This window comes from Triturus cristatus, chromosome 11, assembly GCF_964204655.1.
Source record: "Triturus cristatus chromosome 11, aTriCri1.1, whole genome shotgun sequence".
In the NCBI taxonomy this organism is placed as follows: Eukaryota; Metazoa; Chordata; class Amphibia; order Caudata; family Salamandridae; genus Triturus; species Triturus cristatus.
The window spans coordinates 276671129-276693756 of record NC_140594.1 but is presented as its reverse complement, the minus strand read 5'-3'; the positions used below and the strand labels follow the sequence as shown (position 1 = coordinate 276693756).

Genomic DNA, 22628 nt, shown 5'->3' with positions numbered 1-22628 from the left:
GGCTTGGGAGCGGCTCCAACGACCTCAACTAACCAGCGAATAATCAGCCAAACCATTACCAACTAGTCTCCGCTCACCGCCATGACCACCTCAGCCATCATATCTTACATCCACTCCGGGGCGCCCACCGACCACTGCCCCCACCCACCTCTACAACCTAATAACAAACCAAATCAGCACGCAACTCGCCAGCATCCTTAACACCTCCATCTCCACAGCAACCTTCTCAGACAGATGGAAGCACACAGAGATTAGACCCCCCTTCTAAAGAAAGCCTCCGCCGTGCCAGCGATGTAAAAAATTACCATCCGATCTCCCTGCTCCCCTACCTGGCTTAATTACTCGAGAAAGCCATCAACCAGCAGCTCACTGAATTTCTGGAACAAAACCACCAAATGGACACCTCACTATCAGGATTCCGTCCCAACCACAGCACTGAGACTGTGCTGATTGCCGCCACAGACTACATCAGAACACTCCTCGACCATGGAGAAAAAGAAAGCCCTGATCTTCCTCGACCCCTCCCAGAGTTCAACATTGTCTCCCACAACACTCTACAACATGGACATACAGCAAGACGCCCTCAAGTGGATCGCCTCCTTCCTTACAGGATGCACTCAGAGCATCCGACTGCCTCCCTTCACATCCACAATCAAAGACATCAAATGTGGCACAAGATTATCCCTCATCCCCGCCCTGTTCAGCATCTACATGACCCCCCCCCCCTCACTGTCAGATCCCACACACAACACAATCTCCTACGCAGACGACCCTCACCTGATCGTCTCGCTCACCATTGACCCTTCCAACACCAAACTCAACTTCTGCGACGCCATGACCAAAGTAGCCAAACGGATGAGAGACAACTGCCTCCAACTCCACTCTGACAAAACTGAAGTACTGATTTTCAGGTAGAACACCTCTGCATGGGACCACAGATGGTAGCTTGCAGAACTCAGACCTACACCCCACACTGGCCGACCATGCATGCAACCGCGGCATCATTCTTGACAGCCAACTGACCATGAAACATCAGCGCAGTCGTCTCCTCCTGCTTCCACACCACACACTTGGGCATGCTCTGCAGAATTTTCAGATGGATCCCAACCAACACCAGAAAGACAGTCACTCGGGCCCTCGTTACCAGCCACCTCGACTACAGCAATGCCCTCTACGCCGGCCTCTCCACCCAGCTCCTCAGCAGACTTCAGACCATACAAAACGCTACATCGAGACTCATCCTGGACCTTCCCAAACAAACCCAAATCGTTCCCCACTTAAGAGACCTACACTGGCTCCCCATACAGAAGAGATGCCAGTTCAAGTTCCTCACGCACGCCTACAAAGCACTCCATGACAGAGTATTGAATATACTACTTACCAGTATGCATCTGTTCTTGGCATGTAGGGCTGCTGACATTCATATCTGTGCATAGATCGCCGCCTAGTGTTGGGTCCGGATGTTTGCACGTTGTTGTCCTGGAAGAGTCTTCGAAGTATCCTTGGATAGGTGACTCCTCCCCTGGACTACAGTGCGCATGGGCATCCCCTCCATCCTCAGATTGTTTTTCGCCATTATGGCAGTGATGGAGTAGATACAGAAAGTGATGACCATGCTTTACAGTAATTCTGAGAGCTGCAGCTGCGACAGGCGCCGGGGAGGAGGGAGGGCGATATGAATGTCAGCAGCCCTACATGCCAAGAACAGATGCATACTGGTAAGTAGCATATTCAGTTCGAGGCATGTGGGCTGCTGAATTCATATCTGTGCATAGAATGTATAGCAGTGCCCTCTATTAGCGGCGGCTACCCGTGCCAGCTGCAGCGGTCTGAAAAAGAGTTTTTAGAACAGCCTGTCCTACAGCTGCCTGCTGTTTTGACTGCACATCTACACAATAGTGTTTAGTAAAAGTGTGTGTAGTGGACCATGTGGCTGCTCTGCATATATCATGCAGGGGAATATTTCCTAGAAAAGCCATGGAAGCCCCTAACTTACGTGTTGAGTGGGCTCGTGGTGGAATAGTTAATGTGCGTTTTGCCTTTTGATTACAGATTTGAATACACTTAACTATCCATCTGGCTATCCCTGCTTTGGAGATGGCGTTACCTTTGTGGTGCGGCGCAAAGGCAACGAACAGTTGTTTTGTCTTCCTGAAGGGTTTAGTCCTGTCGATGTAGTACATGAGGGCCCTCCGTACATCTAGTGTATGGAGTGCCCTTTCTGCGACAGTTTGCGGGTTTTGGAAGAAAACGGGCAGTTCGATAGTCTGATTCATGTGGAACTGCGATATTACTTTGGGCATGAATTTTGGGTTGGTACGTAGTACGACCCTGTTGGCATGAACCTGTATAAATGGCTCTTGAACGGTTAGTGCCTGGAGTTCACTAACTCTTCTTAAGGAAGTGATCGCTACCAGGAAAGCTACTTTCCAGGTGAGGAATTGAATCTCGCATGAGTGTAGAGGTTCAAAGGGTGGACCCATTAGGCGTGTGAGGACCAGGTTGAGGTTCCACATTGGAGCCGGTGGGTGACTAGGTGGAATGACTCGTTTGAGTCCTTCCAAGAATGCTTTGATGGCAGGCACTCTGAATAGAGAGAGGTGCTGCCTGGTTTGCAGATAGGCTGATATTGCGGTCAAATGGACACGTATAGAGGTGTACGCCAGATTGCATCGGTATAGGTGTAATAGGTAGCAAATGATGTTTTGGATGGATGCGTCCAGCGGGTTAATGTCCTTATTACTGCAATAAATGACGAACCTTTTCCATTTGGCTGCATAGCAAGCTCTTGTAGTGGGTCTTCTGGCCTCCTTGATGATGTCCATACAGTCAGGTGGCAGGTTGAGATAGCCAAACTCTAGGACTTCAGGAGCCAGATTGCCAGGTTCAGCTGTTGCGGATCTGGGTGCTGAATCTCTCCATGGTTCTGCGTCAAATGAGCGGGTTTGATCCGCAGCCTTTGATGCGGCACCACGGAAAGTTCGAGGAAGGTGGTGTACCATGGCTGGCGTGCCCACGTAGAAGCAACTAGGACGAGTGTCAGGGAGTGTTGTCTGAGTTTGCGAGCCACCAGCGGTATCAACGGCGCTGGGGGAAAAGCGTACGCAAATCTGCCAGACCAGTTCATCCATATCGCATTGCCCTGCGACTGCGGATGTGGGAACCTGGCGGCAAAGCTTTGGCATTTTGCGTTTTCGCTTGTGGCGAACAGGTCTATCTCCGGATGACCCCACTGCTGGAAGTACGGCTGGAGTACTGATGGGTGTAACTCCCACTCGTGCATCTGGTGGCTGTGTCTGCTGAGCAGATCCGCCATCTGGTTGTCCTTGCCGGGGAGGTGTTCCGCCATGAGGAACATGTTCCTTTGAATGGCCCACTTCCACATGCTCTGAGCCAGATGAGACAACTGTGGAGAGTGTGTTCCTCCCTGTTTCTGTATGTAGTACATTGCGGTCATGTTGTCCGTCCGGATCAACACGACCTTGTTGCACAGATGTACTTTGAATGCCTTCATGGCCAGGAAGATTGCCATCAGTTCCAGAAGGTTGATGTGCATCTTCTTCTGTTGTGTCGTCCATAGTCCCTGCACTGTGTAGTGGAGTACATGAGCTCCCCATCCCTGGAGAGACGCGTCCGCTGTCAGTACTATTTGTGGAACAGGCTCTTGGAACGGTCGGCCCTTGCAAAGGTTTTGTGGAGTCCACCAATGCAGAGAGTTGTATGCCCGACCGCTCACCAACACTAGGTCTTTTAGCTGTCCTTGAGCCTGATTCCACTGACGTGCTAGGCACTCCTGAAGCGGGTGCATATGTAATCTCGCGTGTGGGACTATGAAGATGCAGGAGGCCATTATGCCTATCAACTGCATGAACACTCGCGCTTGAAGTGAGTGTTTGGGTTTGAACTTGGAGATCAGCAGTTGCATGCTGTTGATCCTCACTAAATTTGGCTGAGCTGTGGCCGCCAGAGTGTCTATAGTCGCACCTAGGTACTGTTGTACGTGTGCGGGCTGGTGATGGGACTTTGGGTAATTTAGTGAGAATCCCAGACTGTGAAGAAGGTGAATGGTGCGGGACATGTGGCTGGCACATTGCTGGGCTGACTTCGCTTGAACGAGCCAGTCGTCCAGGTAGGGGTAGACGTGTATGTGCTGCCTCCGTAGATGTGCTGCCACCGTAGCTAGGCACTTCGTGAAAACCCTGGGCGCTGTTGTCACGCCGAAGGGAAGGACTTTGAACTGGTAATGCTGACCCTGAACAGTAAACCCGAGGTATTTTTTGTGTGAGGGGTGAATGGGGATGTGGAAATACGCATCCTTGAGGTCCAGCGTGGCTAGGAAGTCTCCCTGCTTGAGAAGCGGAAGGACTTGCTGGAGAGTGAGCATGTGAAAGTGCTCTGAAAGAATGTACCGGTTCAGGGGTCTTAGGTCTAATATAGGTCTGAGTGACCCGTCCTTTTTTGGTATTAAGAAGTAGAGGGAGTACACTCCCGTACCCTGCTCGTGGACGGGTACGACCTCTATAGCGCCTTTTAGAAGCATACTTTGCACCTCCTGCTGTAAGAGCGTTAAGTGCTCTGAGGACATAGGACGGTTTCTTGGCGGTATTATGGGTGGAGTGGAGGTTAACTCCAGACAGTAACCGTATTTGACAATATCTTTGACCCACCTGTCAGTGGTGATGGAGTTCCACGTGGACAGGAACCTTTGTAGCCTTCCCCCGACAGGTGTTATGTGGTCGGGAGGAAGGGAGAGGGCGTCACTGCTTGTTTTTGGGGGAGGACCTGGTGTTGCCGTAGCTGCGTCCTCTGCCCTTTGTACTGGAGCCACGATATCCACCTCGGGTGTTTTTATCGTAGGTGGTCTTTGTATTGCCTTTGTTATACGTTTGTTGTGACCCCTGTCCTCTACCTGCTCCCTTGTTTCCGGGGCGACGAAAGGAGCCTCTCCGAAAGGACTGAGTTTGGAGGGCGCCCATGGACTTTGCAGTGTCCGTGTCCTTTTTGATCTTTTCAAGGGTGGTGTCAACCTCCGGCCCGAATAAATAGTCGGGGTTGACAGGCTGGTTGAGTATATTATTTTGTACCTCAGGCTTGAATCCAGAGATTCGTAACCAGGCATGTCGTCGCAGCATGACGCTTGTGTTTATGGCCCTGGCAGCTGTGTCAGCGGCATCTAGTGCACACTTGATGGAAGCATTCGTGAGTAGCTGTCCTTCTCTGATGAGAATTTCTGCGCCTTCTTTGAACTGGTCAGGGAGATGTTGGAATAGTTGCTCCAGTGTGTCATAGTGCGCTCTATCATAGCGAGCAAGGAGCGCTTGAGTGTTGGCTATGCGCCATATGTTGGCAGCTTGGGCGGCAACTCGCTTGCCAGAGGTCTCTAACACCTTGGACTCTTTGTCCGGGGGAGGAGCGTCACCTGTCGTTTGCGAGTGTGCCCTCTTGCGAGCATTCGCTACGACAATGGAGTCTAGTGGTAATTGGCCTCTGATGTAAGTAGAGTCCCCAGGTGCTGATCGGTATTTCTTATCAATCCTGGGGTTTATCACTCGTGTCCTGGTGGGCTCCTTGAAAATGTCCTTGGCTGGTTTGAGGACTCCTTTCAACATGGGCAGAGTCTTTACATGCCTTTCTGAGGATGCGAAAGTGTCCATAAGAAAGTCATCTTCGATGGTGTCAGAGTGAAGCTGCACCCCATGGTTATTCGCAGCCCGTTCAATAAGAGCGTTGAAGGCTGCAGTATCCTCTGTGGGAGATGTTTTTGCCCCATAGAGTTGTGGGTCCTGTGCATCGAGAGGTGCACCTGGGTCTACAGGGTCGCCCCAAGTGTGATCAGGGTCCTGTTGGTCATCAGGGTCTATGTCTCCACGGTAGGGGATTTGGTCCTCCATGAAGTCCTCCAACGCATCCGTGTCGGAGTGTGTGGGAGAGAATAATTGTGGATCCTGGTAGGATGAGTGGAAAGGTTCATAAAGGACAGGTTCTGATTCCACAGGCAGCTTCCTTTTTAGTGGGATCCTGAAAGGGTCCAACGGTGGTTCCGAAGTTATTCTCTGCTCGTGGAGAATCATTCTGCCATTGTTGGCGTCGATGACATGTGCCGAAGACGTCTCGGCAGGTGTAATCGTGGACTGGGTGACCCGTGTCCTGAGTTGGAATATTTTCGGGATTGTGGACGGAGGCAAGCCAAAGGTAATGTTGGCTGGCACCGAAGAGGCTGCCGGAGCGTCGATCGGTCCAGAACCCGACGGGTCCTGGAGGGCAGTCTTTGTTTTGCTGCTTTGTGCCGCAACGGGTCGCGTTTGGAGCGCCTTTGAGGCTTTTGCACCGACCAGGTTCGTAGAGGCGGCCGTGGACTTTTTCGGCGCCGGTGGTTCATCGAGTCGAGGTTTGGAAATGACCGTCGACGTTTTCGATGCGTGAGGCTTTGGTGTTGTCGAGGGAGCGATGCGAGACGTAGCAGGCAGTGCGGTCCTCGGTGTCGGTGGCGTCGGGAGTTGAGCAGGTTTGTTGGCGCCGAAGGCCTTTTTCCGTACGTCGACTCAGACGTCGCCCGCTTCAAGTTCGGCACCGAAGTCTCTCTTGGTGCGCTCGGTGCCGACGCGTTTCACTGGCGTCGAAGGCCTCGATCCGACTAGCGCCACTTTCGGTTTCGTTTGAACCGGTGCAGCTTTCGGTTTTGTAGAAGTGAAACCAGCCGGTTTAGGCAGTAATGGCTGACGCTTAATGTCCGAGGCCGGGCCCGAAGAACTGCGGGATGGGTCTCGGGTAAGGCCCGAAGGCGATCCCTCGACCGGAGCCATAGACTGTGGCACTGGGCTTTCTTCGGTCTGAACAGGTAGGCCTTGTTCATCATTGGAGCTACTCTCTTCGGCCCCTAAGGCCTCCTCGTCGTCGTCTCCTACCTCGATGTCGTCTTCACCTCTGTGGAAGAGTGATTCGTCGACTTCGTCCGATCCGGAGTCGTGTTCGGAAACGGGACTGGAGGGTAGGATTTCCAATTCTTCGACATCTTCGGCCTCGTTGAAGATGTCCGCTGGTGCCGGTGCCGCGCTTCGAGTCTCGCCGCTCGTCGATTCCGTAGAGTCTTTTTGGAACGGAACCGGGCACAGGCCATGCATGTCGATTCGTCGTGGGCCGGCGAAAGGCATTTGTTGCACACCGGATGGACGTCGATGTGGGGGTACTTCGCATTGCACACCGGACACCTCTTGAATGGCGTCCTCGATTCCATCGTCGAAGTAGTCGATGGACAGGGAAATGCGAAAAGTCGGTCCTGAAACTTAGTAAACTAACAAGGTGGTATCGAAAACCGATCGATAAACAGTACCGACGCGAACTAAAGGCCTTTTCCTAACTTGAGCTAAGATAGCACATCCGAACCCAATGGCGGAAAAAAACAATCTGAGGATGGAGGGGATGCCCATGCGCACTGTAGTCCAGGGGAGGAGTCACCTATCCAAGGATACTTCGAAGACTCTTCCAGGACAACAACGTGCAAACATCCGGACCCAACACTAGGCGGCGATCTATGCACAGATATGAATTCAGCAGCCCACATGCCTCGAACCTGTCTAAATCAACCATCGACTAAACTTCCAACCCTGTAGACACCTGCGCTCTGCTTCACTCACCCGCACTCACACCCAGCATCCGCCGTGGCCGCTCCTTCTCCTACATGGCTGCCAAGACCTGGAACGAGCACCCCTTTCAGCTCTGTACTGCCCCCTAGTTAGCTGACTTCAGAAAGACTAGACATAGCTCTTTGAGACACAGCGCCCAGATACCCCTAGGGGTGACAGTCTTGCGTTTCACAAATGCTGTTTGATTAAGGATGCTTCCATTTATCTTGCAGTTGCTATCGACAAGGTCATGCAACTATAAGTGAGCACAAGCTATTGAATATGCTACTTACCAGTATGCATCTGTTCTTGGCATGTAGGGCTGCTGACATTCATATCTGTGCATAGATCGCCGCCTAGTGTTGGGTCCGGATGTTTGCACGTTGTTGTCCTGGAAGAGTCTTCGAAGTATCCTTGGATAGGTGACTCCTCCCCTGGACTACAGTGCGCATGGGCATCCTCTCCATCCTCAGATTGTTTTTCGCCATTGTGGCAGTGATGGAGTAGATACAGAAAGTGATGACCATGCTTGCAGTAATTCTGAGAGCTGCAGCTGCGACAGGCGCCGGGGAGGAGGGAGGGCGATATGAATGTCAGCAGCCCTACATGCCAAGAACAGATGCATACTGGTAAGTAGCATATTCAGTTCGAGGCATGTGGGCTGCTGAATTCATATCTGTGCATAGAATACATAGCAGTGCCCTCTATTGGCGGCGGCTACCCGTGCCAGCTGCAGCGGTCTGAAAAAGTGTTTTGAGAACAGCCTGTCCTACAGCTGCCTGCTGTTTTGACTGCACATCTACGCAATAGTGTTTTGTAAATGTGTGTGTAGTGGACCATGTGGCTGCTCTGCATATATCATGCAGGGGAATATTTCCTAGGAAGGCCATGGAAGCCCCTAACTTACGTGTTGAGTGGGCTCGTGGTGGAATAGTTAATGTGCGTTTTGCTTTTTGATAACAGATTTGAATACACTTAACTATCCATCTGGCTATCCCTGCTTTGGAGATGGCGTTACCTTTGTGGTGTGGGGCAAAGGCAACGAACAGTTGTTTTGTCTTCCTGAAGGGTTTAGTCCTATCGATGTAGTACATGAGGGCCCTCCGCACATCTAGTGTATGTAGTGCCCTTTCTGCAACAGTTTGTGGGTTTTGGAAGAAAACTGGCAGTTCAATAGTCTGATTCATGTGGAACTGCGATATTACTTTGGGCATGAATTTGGGGTTGGTACGTAGTACGACCCTGTTGGTGTGAACCTGTATAAATGGCTCTTGAACGGTTAGTGCCTGGAGTTCACTAACTCTTCTCAGGGAAGTGATCGCTACAAGGAAGGCCACTTTCCAGGTAAGGAATTGAATCTCGCATGAGTGTAGAGGTTCAAAGGGTGGACCCATCAGGCGTGTGAGGACCAAGTTGAGGTTCCACATTGGAGCCGGTGGGTGGCTTGGTGGAAAGACTCGTTTGAGTCCTTCCAAGAATGCTTTGATGGCAGGCACTCTGAATAGAGAGAGGTGCTGCCTGGTTTGCAGATAGGCTAAGATTGCGGTCAAATGGACACGTATAGAGGTGTACGCCAGATTGCATCGATATAGGTGTAAGAGATAACAGATGATGTTTTGGATGGATGCGTCCAGCGGGTTGATGTCATTATTACCGCAATAAATGACGAACCTTTTCCATTTGGCTGCATAGCAAGCTCTGGTAGTGGGTCTCCTGGCCTCCTTGATGATGTCCATACAGTCAGGTGGCAGGTTGAGATAGCCAAACTCTAGGACTTCAGGAGCCAGATCGCCAGATTCAGCTGTTGCGGATCTGGGTGCTGAACTTCTCCATGGTTCTGCGTCAAATGCGCGGGTTTGATCCGCAGCCTTTGATGCGGCACCACGGAAAGTTCGAGGAAGGTGGTGTACCACGGCTGGTGTGCCCACGTGGGAGAAACTAGGACGAGTGTCAGGGAGTGTTGTCGGAGTTTGCGGGCCACTAGCGGTATCAATGGCGCTGGGGGAAAAGCGTACGCAAATCTGCCGGACCAGTTCATCCATATCGCATTGCCCTGCGACTGCGGATGTGGGAATCTGGCGGCGAAGCTTTGGCATTTTGCGTTTTCGCTTGTCGCGAATAGGTCTATCTCCGGATGACCCCACTGCTGGAAGTACGGTTGGAGTACTGATGGGTGTAACTCCCACTCGTGCATCTGGTGGCTGTGTCTGCTGAGCAGATCCGCCATCTGGTTGTCCTTGCCAGGGAGGTGTTCCGCCATGAGGAACATGTTCCTTTGAATGGCCCACTTCCACATGCTCTGAGCCAGATGAGACAACTGTGGAGAGTGTGTTCCTCCCTGTTTCTGTATGTAGTACATTGCGGTCATGTTGTCCGTCCGGATCAACACGACCTTGTTGCATAGATGTACTTTGAATGCCTTCATGGCTAGGAAGATTGCCATCAATTCCAGAAGGTTGATGTGCAACTTCTTTTGTTGTGTTGTCCATAGTCCTTGCACTGTGTAGTGGAGTACATGAGCTCCCCATCCCTGGAGAGACGCGTCCGCTGTCAGTACTATCTGTGGGACAGGCTCTTGGAATGGTCGGCCCTTGCAAAGGTTTTGTGGATTCCACCAATGCAGAGAGTTGTATGCCCGACCGCTCACCAACACTAGGTCCTTTAACTGTCCTTGAGCCTGATTCCACTGACGTGCTAGGCACTCCTGAAGTGGGCGCATATGTAATCTCGCGTGCGGGACTATGAAGATGCAGGAGGCCATCATGCCTATCAACTGCATAAACACTCGCGCTGGAAGTGAGTGATTGGGTTTGAACTTGGAGATCAGCAGTTGTATGCTGTTGATCCTCACTAAATTTGGCTGAGCTGTGGCGGCCAGAGTGTCTATAGTCGCACCTAGGTACTGTTGTACGTGTGCGGGCTGGAGATGGGACTTTGGATAATTTAGTGAGAATCCCAGACTGTGAAGAAGGTGAATGGTGCGGGACATGTGGCTGGCACATTGCTGGGCTGACTTCGCTTGAACGAGCCAGTCGTCTAGGTAGGGGTAGACGTGTATATGCTGCCTCCGTAGATGTGCTGCCACCGTAGCTAGGCACTTCGTGAAAACCCTGGGCGCTGTTGTCACGCCGAAGGGAAGGACTTTGAACTGATAGTGCTGCCCCTGAACAGTGAACCTGAGGTATTTTTTGTGTGAGGGGTGGATGGGTATGTGAAAGTACGCATCCTTGAGGTCCAGTGTGGCTAGGAAGTCTCCCTGCTTGAGAAGCGGAAGGACTTGCTGTAGAGTGAGCATGTGAAAGTGCTCTGAAAGAATGTACTGGTTCAGGGGTCTCAGGTCTAATATAGGTCTGAGCGACCCGTCCTTTTTTGGAATTAAGAAGTAGAGGGAGTACACTCCCGCACCCTGCTCGTGGATGGGTACGACCTCTATAGCGCCTTTTAGAAGCATACTTTGCACTTCTTGCTGTAAGAGCGTTAAGTGCTCTGAGGACATAGGACGGCTTCTTGGTGGTATTGTGGGTGGAGTGGAGGTTAACTCCAGACAGTAACCGTATTTGACAATATCTTTGACCCACCTGTCCGTGGTGATGGAATTCCACGTGGACAGGAACCTTTGTAGCCTTCCCCCGACAGGTGTTATGTGGTCGGGAGAGGGCGTCACTGCTTGTTCTTGGGGGAGGACCTGGTGTTGCCGTAGCCGCGTCCTCTGCCCTTTGTGCTGGAGCCACGATATCCACCTCGGGTGTTTTTATCATAGGTGGTCTGTGTATTGCCTTTGTTATATGTTTGTTGTGACCCCTGTCCTCTACCTGCTCCCTTGTTTCCGGGGCGACGAAAGGAGCCGCTCCGAAAGGACTGAGTTTGTAGGGCGCCCATGGACTTTGCAGTGTCCGTGTCCTTTTTTATCTTTGAGGGTGGTGTCAACCTCTGGCCCGAATAAATAGTCGGGGTTGACGGGCTGGTTCAGTATATTGTTTTGTACCTCAGGCTTGAATCCTGAGATCCGCAGCCAGGCATGTCGGCGCAGCAGGACGCTTGTGTTTATGGCTCTGGCAGCCGTGTCTGCAGCATCTAGTGCGCATTTGATGGAAGCGTTCGTTAGTAGCTGTCCTTCTCTGATGAGCATTTCTGCGCCTTCCTTGAACTGGTCAGGGAGATGTTGGAATATTTGCTCCAGTGTGTCATAGTGCGCTCTATCATAGCGAGCAAGGAGCGCTTGAGTGTTGGCTATGCGCCATATGTTGGCAGCTTGGGCGGCAACTCGCTTGCCAGAGGTTTCTAACACCTTGGACTCTTTGTCCGGGGGAGGAGCGTCACCTGTCGTTTGCGAGTGTGCCCTCTTGCGTGCATTCGCTACGACGATGGAGTCGAGTGGTAATTGTCCTCTGATGTAAGTAGGATCCCTAGGTGCTGATCTGTATTTTTTATCAATCCTGGGGTTTATCACTCGTGCCCTGGTGGGTTCTTTGAAAATGTCCTTGGCTAGTTTGAGGACCCCCTTCAACATTGGCAGAGTCTTTACATGTCTTTCTGAGGATGCAAAGGTGTCCATTAGAAAGTCATCTTCGATGGTATCAGAGTGAAGCTGTACCCCATGGTTATTTGCAGCACGTTCAATAAGAGCGTTGAACGCCGCAGTATCCTCCGTAGGAGATGTTTTTGCCCCATAGAGTTGTTGGTCCTGTGCATCGAGAGGTGCACTGGGGTCTGCAGGGTCGCCCCAAGTTTGATCAGGGTCCTGCTGGTCATCAGGGTCCGTGTCTACATGGTAGGGGACTTGGTCATCCATGTAGTCCTCCAATGCATCCGTATTGGAGCGTGTGGGGGAGAACCGGTGTGGATCCTGGTAGGGTGAATGGAAGGGTTCATAAAGGAGAGGTTCCGATTCTGCAGGCAACTTCCTTTTTAGTGGGATCCTGAAAGGGTCCAAAGGCGGCTCCGAAGTTATCCTTCGGTCGTGGAGAATCATCCTGCCAGTGTCGGCGTCGATGATACGTGCCGGAGACGTCTCAGCAGGTGTGACCGTAGGTTGGGTGACCCGTGTCCTGAGTTGGAACATTTTTGGGATTGTCGACGGAGGCAAGCCGAAGGTAATGTTGGCCGGCACCGAAGGGGCTGCTGGAGCTCCGATCGAACCGGAACCCGACGTGTCCTGGAGGACAGCTGTGGTTTTGCTGCCTTGCGTCGCACCAGGTCGTACTTGGGGCGCCTTCGAGGCTTTGGCACCGGCCAGGCTCGTAGAGGCGGCCGTGGATTTTTTCGGCGCCGGCGGTTCATCGAGTCGAGGTGCAGAGAGCACCGTCGAAGTCTTCGATACCTGAGGCTTAGGCGTCGTCGAGGGAGCGATGCGAGACACAGCAGGCGGTACGGCCCTTGGTGTTGTTGGTGCCGGTAGCCGAACAGGTTTGTCGGTGCCGATGGCTTTTTTCCGTTTGTCGACTCCGTCGCCCGCTTCAAGTTCGGCACCGAAGTCCCTCTTGGTGCGGTCGGTGCCGACGCGGTGCGCTGGCGTCGAAGGCCTCGATCCGACCAGCGCCACTTTCAGTTTCGGTTTCGGTGGAACCGGAGCAGCTTTCGGTTTCGGTTTTGTGGTAGGGAAACCAGCCTGTTTATGTAGTAATGGCTGCCGCTGAACGTCCGAGGCCGGGCCCGAGGGCGGGGCCGAAGAACTGCGGGATGGGCCCCGGGTAAGGCCCGAAGGCGATCCCTCGACCGGAGCCATAGGCTGTGGCACTGGTGTTTCAACGGTTTGAACAGGTAGGCCTTGTTCATCATTGGAGCTACTCTCTTCGGCCCCTAAGGTCTCCTCGTCGTCTCCTACCTCGGTGTCGTCTTCACCTCTGTGGAAGAGTGACTCGTCTACCTCGTCCGATCCGGGTTCGTGTTCGGAAACGGGACTGGAGGGCAAGACTTCTAATTCCTCGACGTCTTCGGCCTCGTCGAAGATGTCTGTTGGGGCCGGTGCCGCGTGCTGCGCCTCGAGTCTCGCCGCTCGTCGATTCCGCAGAGTCTTCTTGGAACGGAACCGGGCACAGGCCATGCATGTCGATTCGTCGTGGTCCGGCGAAAGGCATTTGTTGCACACCGGATGGACGTCGATGTGTGGGTACTTCGCATTGCATACCGGACACCTTTTGAATGGCGTCCTCGATTCCATCGTCGAAGTAGTCGATGGACAGGTAAATGCGAAAAAAGTCGGTGCTGAAAGTTAGTAAACTAACAGGATTGTATCGAAACCCGATCGATAAACAGTACCGACGCAAACTAAAGGCCTTTTGGCCTCGAAAAAATATTTTCCTAACTTGAGCTAAGATAGCACATCCGAACCCAATGGCGGAAAAAAACAATCTGAGGATGGAGAGGATGCCCATGCGCACTGTAGTCCAGGGGAGGAGTCACCTATCCAAGGATACTTCGAAGACTCTTCCAGGACAACAACGTGCAAACATCCGGACCCAACACTAGGCGGCGATCTATGCACAGATATGAATTCAGCAGCCCACATGCCTCGAACACAAAAATCCATCCTACAGCGGAAATTGCTTTCTAATGTTAGACTTAAAAACTAAACTAAAAATTCTGCAGGTACGAACAGAGTAGTCCTTCCTCAACCACGCAGTATCGGATGCATTGCTTCAATTCAGTTCTTTCTGGCATAGTGAAATTAGTAAGAGAGTGGGACAGAAAGGTTCAATATTCTTTCTCTACAAATTGAAAAGAAATACAAAAAAGCAAATGTAAAAATTGTGCCTGTCGGGGACTGTCCACATTGTGTTTTCAATCAACTAAAGCAGGGGAAAAAACTGCGGGTGAAGGATTTATGGGGGTGCTGCAAGAACTCCAACAGTCAATGTAAGAAGCAATGCCATGCACAAGCTTGGGTTTCAGTTCCTGCTGTGTCAACGTGCTCCTTAGGATAGTATAAATGTAAAGCTCAAACAATTTTGCACAAAACAGCAATTATTCATATTGGAGTATTGAGTAGCAGATAAAAATTTAAATCCTGAAGAACATCTCATCCAGAAATTCAGAGACATGCGCTCTATTCCAATTTACTCATGTCCTTACCTCTCGAACCTTCCGCTTCTTGCCAAACATTATCTTGTTGTACAAATATTTCTCTCTCTTCTTCATCATCATGATAGCGAGACGTTTCTCCTCATTCTTTTCTCGGTCAGCTGCCTGGGAATGACTTTCTGTTTTCAGCACCCCTGCAGTTACCTTCACATTCAGCCGCTGTTGATGATAAAGCAGAACCACTGAATAAAGTGCAAAGGATGCGCAATATAGCAGACAGGTATCAGGCTCTGTCAAGCGTTATCACGTGAGCAACGAGGAGGGTAAATCTAAGCACTTGGGTCTATCCACCAGCAAAGCAAGATGTTGCCAAACTGAATAAGGGAATATATCTTTTGCTTTAAAAGCAATAGTCTGTATTGGATGAAAACTCCTGCCCACCCTTAGTCTGAATGCTTTATTATCGGGTTCCTTCTCATGTCACACCAGTGGTGAAGTTTGGGCTACAACTCCCTTGAGAGGAGCTCTTCAAATAGGCACTTCCTATGTGAGCTACAAGTATGAGTGGTGGGGCAGAGTGCAAAAGGAGTGGAGGAGAGAGGAGTTAAAACTACCTCTTGGTTAAACTCTGCTAGTTTACTGTCCCCATAGTATACAATTAAAAGAAAAAGGTAGGGAAGAACTTCAAACCTAAAGAGTGTGGTCAACAAGTTTCTGTACTTCTGGTAGACTTTATTATGTGAAGAGGCATTGGCCAGGACCTGCGATCAGTCAAATTATCAAAATAAAAAGTTTAACAATGAAAAAATGATAAGTAAAAGTACAGCCAATGGTTCGGTAATATGGAGTACAAATCCAGTGTTGTCCTACTGTGCAAGTAGAACACTGCAATATGGAGACCAACAACACATAGCAATAACAGACTCAGACATCCAGAGCCCCTTTCTTCAACCTCTCACATGCTGAGCTAGACATTGCTAACCAATTATCGACTGATCCATCAAGACGGCTGACAAAGGAGGTGGGATAGTCATCCTAGAAGCTAGCACATACTGAGAAGAATATCTAAGACAGTTGGTGATCGGCACCATTATTCACCTCTTAAATTAGAGCCCATAACCAGGCTACAGAAAAAATTTGGTGCAGGAAGTGGAAGACTCGCAGTGGATCATCAATAAATAGACTGACTTCCTTATCATGGTCAATCAGATAACAACGTACTCCTATATGTTACTGAGGATCCAAAAACCACAGCAGCCTCCACATGGAAGACCAATAGTCTCAGGTTTATGATCTCTACTGGAGTTTCAATCACAATTTACAGATTTATTTTTTAAACCGCTGGTGACCTCCATGCCCATCTACCCCGAGGATACAAATAGGACCATAAACATTTTAGAGCAAGGGTTCGACTCCTAAACCTATAAAAAAAAGTGTACCAGAAGGGCAGACTCACGTTGACAACGCTCTCATACTAGGGCTGAAGTTGTTCCCTACCCTTTTCGTTTAATCCTTTTAATCCTATCCTTTGATGATACAAAGTAGCCTAGTTACACCAAAAGGTAAATTTTAACTCGTATTCCCTTCTCTCTTTTTGCACTCGGCCCAACCACCCATACCTGCAGCTCACATAGAAAGTGCCCATTTAAAGAGCTCCTCCCACTAAAGGGAGTTGTAGTCCATGACACCATTGATGTGACCTGAGGAGGAACCCTATGATAAAGTATGCCACGCAAGGGTGGGTGTTTTTATACTAAACAGACACCTGCTTTTAAAGCAGAGACATTCCCTTATTCTCCAAGTCCGCAGTATCTTATGTTTCTGGTGAACAAACCGGAGCACTGGTTGAGTGTTCTTAACAGACTAAGAGTCCGGACTCGCTGGTTTTTAAACATTTTAGTCCTTTTTTGTATCTTTGAGGGTAAATCATTACCTTGCCTTGCGCTTTCTGCTCCATCTTCTTCAGCTGCACATTGTCCTCCGAATCGTCCTCTTCGTTTTCAGACTGCTCTTCATCATCTTCATCATCATCCTCCTCCTCCTCCTCAGCACTATCTTCTATTTAAGAAACCAGATAACCATCAATAGACATGTAACAATTAAATTGGAGGACACCACTTCCATTCAGATCTATTAAAAGGGTCTCGACCCCTTTCCCTTTTGGTCTCACCCCCAGTCTCGCAGTTTCTATATCTTAGTCACTCTGTGCCTCTCATAGCCTCTAACAGTAAATCTCACATGCTTGCAGTCTCTCACAGCTGTCCCACTTCTCAGATCCCCTAAAATGTCACATTTCAAGATCAATATTTTATTCAGCTTGTAAGACATTGGGTAAACTGGGTTGCTGAGCTGAATACAGTGAGCAGAAACTGGTAAAAGAAGAGGGCTGATAAAAGTTTACTGAGGTGAGAAACAACTTTACTCTTACAGGCAGTTCCTTGGTGTAAAGAAATCTGGAAATCACAATCAAGAGGGCAGTTTTAGAAAAGCGGCAACATAAGCAAACTAGGCACCGTGTGAAAGATTTTTAAGAATGTTTTACACCAAGTTAAGACTAGCTACTGAACTAAGGTGCAAGTGTTCAGAGAAAGTATGCAGAATGATTATTTGGCTACCCTTCAAAAATAGGGAGGGATGGCTGAAAGGTAATAGAAGCTGTCTTTACTCTGGTGAAATGGGTTGGATCCCCAATGCCATTCACATCACAAGTCCCACCATAGCTTAAAGTGTTCTGGAGTACAGCTGAACTTTTAGATGGTTCAATGAAAACTCTAAGAGAAGACTCTGCTGCCAGATTATGAATCCTTTCAAGTTCCCTATAACTGCAATGGCTAAAAATCACCCAGTTAATTGAAAATCCATACAAATATCACCACGTCTCTGCAAGGCAGTGAATAGCAGGAGGGTTTAGACTGACCAAGATGACTGCAAGTGCTTAAAGCTCCTGACTACCCTAACTCGGTGCATCTGGACGTCCCACTGTGATGAGATTAAGCCACTCTGTTGCCTTTTACATATTTTGGAGGAGAGTCAGTTTCTGTAACTATTTAAAAGTAGCCACTACATGAAATGACAGCCTAGATTACACAAGGCATGTGTGTAACTCTGTGAGCAGTTACACACGGTCTCCTCTGCACATGTGTTTTGAAGGGCAATGAAAATCTACTCGCAAGCAGTTACGTTTTGTCTCAGGCTATGCATGATTACCAGCAAAAGCACCATGATTGAGTGAAGGTCTCATTTGGTAGTGGTGCTTAGTATGGCAGACATTTCGCCAGACATTTTCTTGCATGACTGATTATTCAGGGATCCGTCCTGAACCTCCCCTCATACGTATCTGTATTATTTTGTCAAATCTTCAGTTTAGTAAAGCTAAGGCACATCTTTCGTTCAGCTAGTGATGGGTCTATTTGGCAAATTGAGGAATGACGGCTCAACATACTACATTTGGTTGAGGTAGTGGGAAGTTCTTAACTTAGCAACATACATGCAATAAGGCTACAAGCCATATGGTTGACAAGACGTTTGCCATTCCAACCACGTTATACTCAATACACCAAACTCCTGGCACCAGATGCACAACACAGCCTCAAGACACTTGGATGGATATATGTCTATTGAACAACTCATCTACATATCAAGCATTGAAAAAAATTTAACCTAAGCTCATCTCATCCACACAGAACAAAATAGAAGCCACATAATGGGCAAATATGCCTCCAAGCAGAACAGCTATCTGAAGCTGAGCAATGAATCAACCACACACTGCAGCAGAAACATGGTAAAGTTCTTCAGCACAAACATTCATGCACATAATCACCCACACAGATCAATAACAGGATCTACCTGGCCAATATCCCAAACACTCCATCACTAAATACTACACTAGTCTATTCCATCCTTGCCGGCCATTATCCAATATGACTCACCTCTAAACAATATGAAACGTAACCAAATACAATAATGCCAGTCCAGGCAGATCCCATGATCTTCCATGGCATAGTTACGAAAGCATGTGCCTGGCACTGCCGGCAGAATGTAAGGAGATTGATGACCATACGCATGTTGGAGCAGATAGAGCGGGGAACGTCGTATATGCCCCAGAGTGGGTATTAAGAAAGGAATTTGCGTTCCACAGTTAATTTTGAATTGAAAGCAAGTAGTGAAGCAATATACCCTGTACATTGACGTACGGTTTGGACTGGGTTCTGACTGCAGGGCATCTGGACTTTGTTCATCAAGTTTGTTTCCTCACCCTTGTCCTGAGGAGGCCAAGATGTATATGAAGGCCGAAAGGCGTCTGCAGTTTTTGACAAGAGGAGACCGACTATAATTGAAAAATCTTTTGACGATTAAATGCACATTTTTGAATTAAGGTCTTTAGAGGGGTAATAGCCTCGTGTGCATACAAGACGACCTCAAAGTGTACTTCCTTTATTTAATAGGCGAACACTTTTTTCTATCATGTGGGTAGAAGGAATTTATGAATTGTGTTGTTTTGTGATTTGTATACATCTGTTGTCTGCATATATGTTTGTATGTTCGAAAAGATAATATCAAAATAACGATGATTAAAAAAATCAAAACAACGATAACAAATTTCGTAAAAAATATATCTGTGGTATGAGATGTGTTGTTTGGAATAAGGAACATGAACTAACGACAGGACTATATACTGTTAATAGGGTAATATGTAGTTCCCTATGGTCAAATAGATATAAATATATATTTTCCTCCTTGCCATTCTTTTCCTTTGTGTAGTATTTTGCCCAGATATAGGAGGGTAATTTGAGTAAACCCCTACATATTTTTTTTAATATAGTTTATCGCGCCCAAAGGTAAAATCTTTACAAGTACTGGAGCTGCCAGATTACCTCAACCCATCCATTGTTAAATGCCAACCAACATAACAGGCTAGTTCAGACTGCTTTATTTTCTGCTAATAAAACTGTAATACTAGCCTACAAGTCTCATCCGTCCATTACAATCCTAATTCCAGCTTTCATTTTATTTGTTTTACTTCGCTACTGTCAGTTAACTCATTGAAAAAGTGCAAATCTAATAGCGGATGATGAACTAAGCGTGCCACGCTAGATGGGAGTGGATGGATGGTTGGAGGATGCCCGGTGACTCAGAACTACTGGCTTAGGTTCATAGAAATCCTGAATGGAGTTCTGGCGCCCGCCCTAAAGTGCGGCCAGAGGTTTGCCTGTTAGGGCTATTCCCGCGGCCAAATAATAAAAAAAAATTGGGCATACGTTTGTTGACATGGCCTTGCTCCTGGCCAACTGTGGGCCCTAGAGTGTCCGAATGGGAGAGTGATGTTTCGATTTGGGCTAGGGCAGAGGAAAGGGCGCTGGCACGAGAGCAAAGAACTAGTAAAGGGTGCAAGCCTCTGGCGGAACCTGGGCAGAAGTAATGCAAGCGTGGAAGGCCCGAAGATCTGGAAATAGTGAGAACTCTACCGGAGATTACCAGATGAGTGAAGACGATGGGATCCACAACCCCCCCCCCCACCCAGACACCACCCTAGTAAGTTACAAGACACTTGCTACACATAGTGAGGCCGCGCACAGACAGCAAGTTTAGAGATCCCACCCTGCCCCTTCAACCCCTAATAGTAGGCAACATGACCGACTAATAGAATGGATAATAGAGGATTAATGTGGATGTTGACCCAAGGAGGAAGCAGCTGTTATTAGTTTACTATCTTTATTAAAAAAATAGTTTTATACAAGAAGAAATTAGCAAGCATGAAGAGCTCCCCACACAGACTACTATTACACCAGACAAATGTGTTTACAGACTATTGTTCAAGATTATGTATGAAGACATTACTAAGATGCTAATATGAAAGCTACCTGTGAACAGCTTATACCCTCTTTTCTTCTCTTACTATCCCTCCAAATACATAATGTCTATACTTCGCATTTAATTAATGTACATTGGCTGAAAATTGTGATATAAGAGTATAAAACAAAATGCTAATAAAAATATTATTTTTAAAAAGTATACAGGCGCAGTGGCATTTTTCCCCCACCCCTAGTACTAAGTGTTCTGACTCTACTTTACAACACTGTGCATCTCTCAAGACTACTGCATCCTAGTTTTGCACCAAATCCCATGTCATCAACTACATTTAGCTGTCAAGTAGCCCAATGTTAACAGTGACATAATCAGCCAAAACTGCATTTTACTCAACAGCACGTGCATTTGTCAGACTTCAAGTTACACTTTCCTCATTTAAAGTAGGGTCCTAAAAGGTCCAGTAAGCGAAATCATTCAACTCTACAATCAAATGGCTCCAAACTTGGTGCTTGCTTGGGGTCTGTTGTGCCTCTAGGTGAAGGACACACACTGCAATAGCTCTCAGCAGCAACAACCTAACTTCTACTTGGCAGCCAACAAGACATAACATAAATAAAGAAAAAGCTAGGACATCAAGGTTAGAATGCACTGAGTGAAGGGAGGCTGGATTAGGCAGTAAACACTGAATACCAAATACTGTGGTTGCAGGTTTTCAATGGCATATAACACATTCAAATGTCATCATATGACAATTCAGTTGTTCCTCCAATCCTACCCTTTTATTCTTGTTTCACTCTGCATTTTGTTACTAATAAGATGCGTACCTTCCTTTATAAAAGTTAGAAAGCACGCCCTAGAATTCAGTCATGAGCTAGAAAGATTAAATGATAAACAATACAGAACCACTATGGCACAACTGGAATCACCTAACACAGGCAAGGAAAGGCATCGGGACTGGCAACATGAACCGAAGAGAATACATAAGTACAGAGAAACATTTTGGAAGGGCAGTGCTGCATCACTGACAATGCTGTGACTCTACAGCTCCATTTGTTCAAAGCATTACCATATTCTGACACATCCCTTCGTACACTAAGCACGACTTCAAATTTACTAAAACAATCCTAGTTACCTGAATGTTCACCCCTTTGCAAAGCTAGCAGCTTCTGTTTCTCAGGGGGAATGTAGTCTCCTTCTTTCTCTTCCACAAACGGTGAGAGGTGTGGAGGCAGCATCACACCTGGGAAGTAATCTGACACAGGAAGGCGGATCTTGGCATTGACACAGTCGAAAACCCATTGCGGCTGAACATAATATCTGCAGGAAGGAAGGACAAAGAACATATCAATCCCTCAAAAGCAATAAATATTAAAGCAAACAGTAGGCAGAAAGGGAGGGCTAAACATCAGCCAATGGAAACGTCTCCCCAACTATGGAGGTGACCACAACGACTTACGATGCCAGAGAACAGCATATCATTCATAAATGCCCAATCGCTCAATATCCACGAGTAAAGACAACAATGCCCTTCTACATACCAGTGAGTCAGCAGAAAGGCAGGAGCATTGGTCAGTGGCAGAATACATTAATCCCATTGATTACTGACCGCTACTCAGCTATCCAAAAGAGACACAGTATCAAACTAGGTCGGTGAAAAAAGCAAGTCCTGTAGCCTACATTCCAAAATAAACGTATTCACAACTGTTCACCCAGATTATTGTGTATGACACATCACAGATCTGATACATTTACAACAAGCTATAGACCAATATTTTGTATATACAATTACAAATTCTAGTAGCAGAAGCTAACAAACAAGCATTCGTAAAGCCAACATGTCCATCTTTTCCGGAGTCCATTTTAGGATGTTTCTCGGCTTAGTTTATTCTTAAATTACCATTTCAAGATTGCTGACATATTGAAAGTAACAGCGGCGAAACTGGATGTTAAAGCAATGATAAAGCATGCTAAACAAAATTTATAGCTGTCCACCAGTGCATGTATGGACAGCTTTCTTTGAATGTTTCGCAATATTATCAGAGGAGGTCTACTCTTCCACGGTGGAAAACTCCTTTAGAAGTACAGCCAACAAAATGCCTGACCAAAGCAAATAAATCAGGCCTTTTAAAAATCAAAGTGAATCTTAATGGGTTTTGTTTTTCCGACAAGGGTGGAAAA

The 22628-nt window shown here is 48.0% G+C and overlaps 1 protein-coding gene across 1 annotated transcript in view; it reads right to left on the bottom strand.

Annotated features, from left to right (window-relative positions):
• Window positions 1-22628, bottom strand: part of PES1 (pescadillo ribosomal biogenesis factor 1) — a 141162-nt gene that overhangs the window by 21474 nt on the left and 97060 nt on the right. Inside the window, exons 12-14 of the mRNA XM_085635681.1 lie at window positions 21583-21767; window positions 16576-16700; window positions 14694-14861 (exon numbers count right to left, since the gene is read on the bottom strand). Coding sequence (XP_085491807.1) covers window positions 14694-14861; window positions 16576-16700; window positions 21583-21767 — 478 coding nt within the window. The remainder of the gene's footprint in view (window positions 1-14693; window positions 14862-16575; window positions 16701-21582; window positions 21768-22628) is intronic.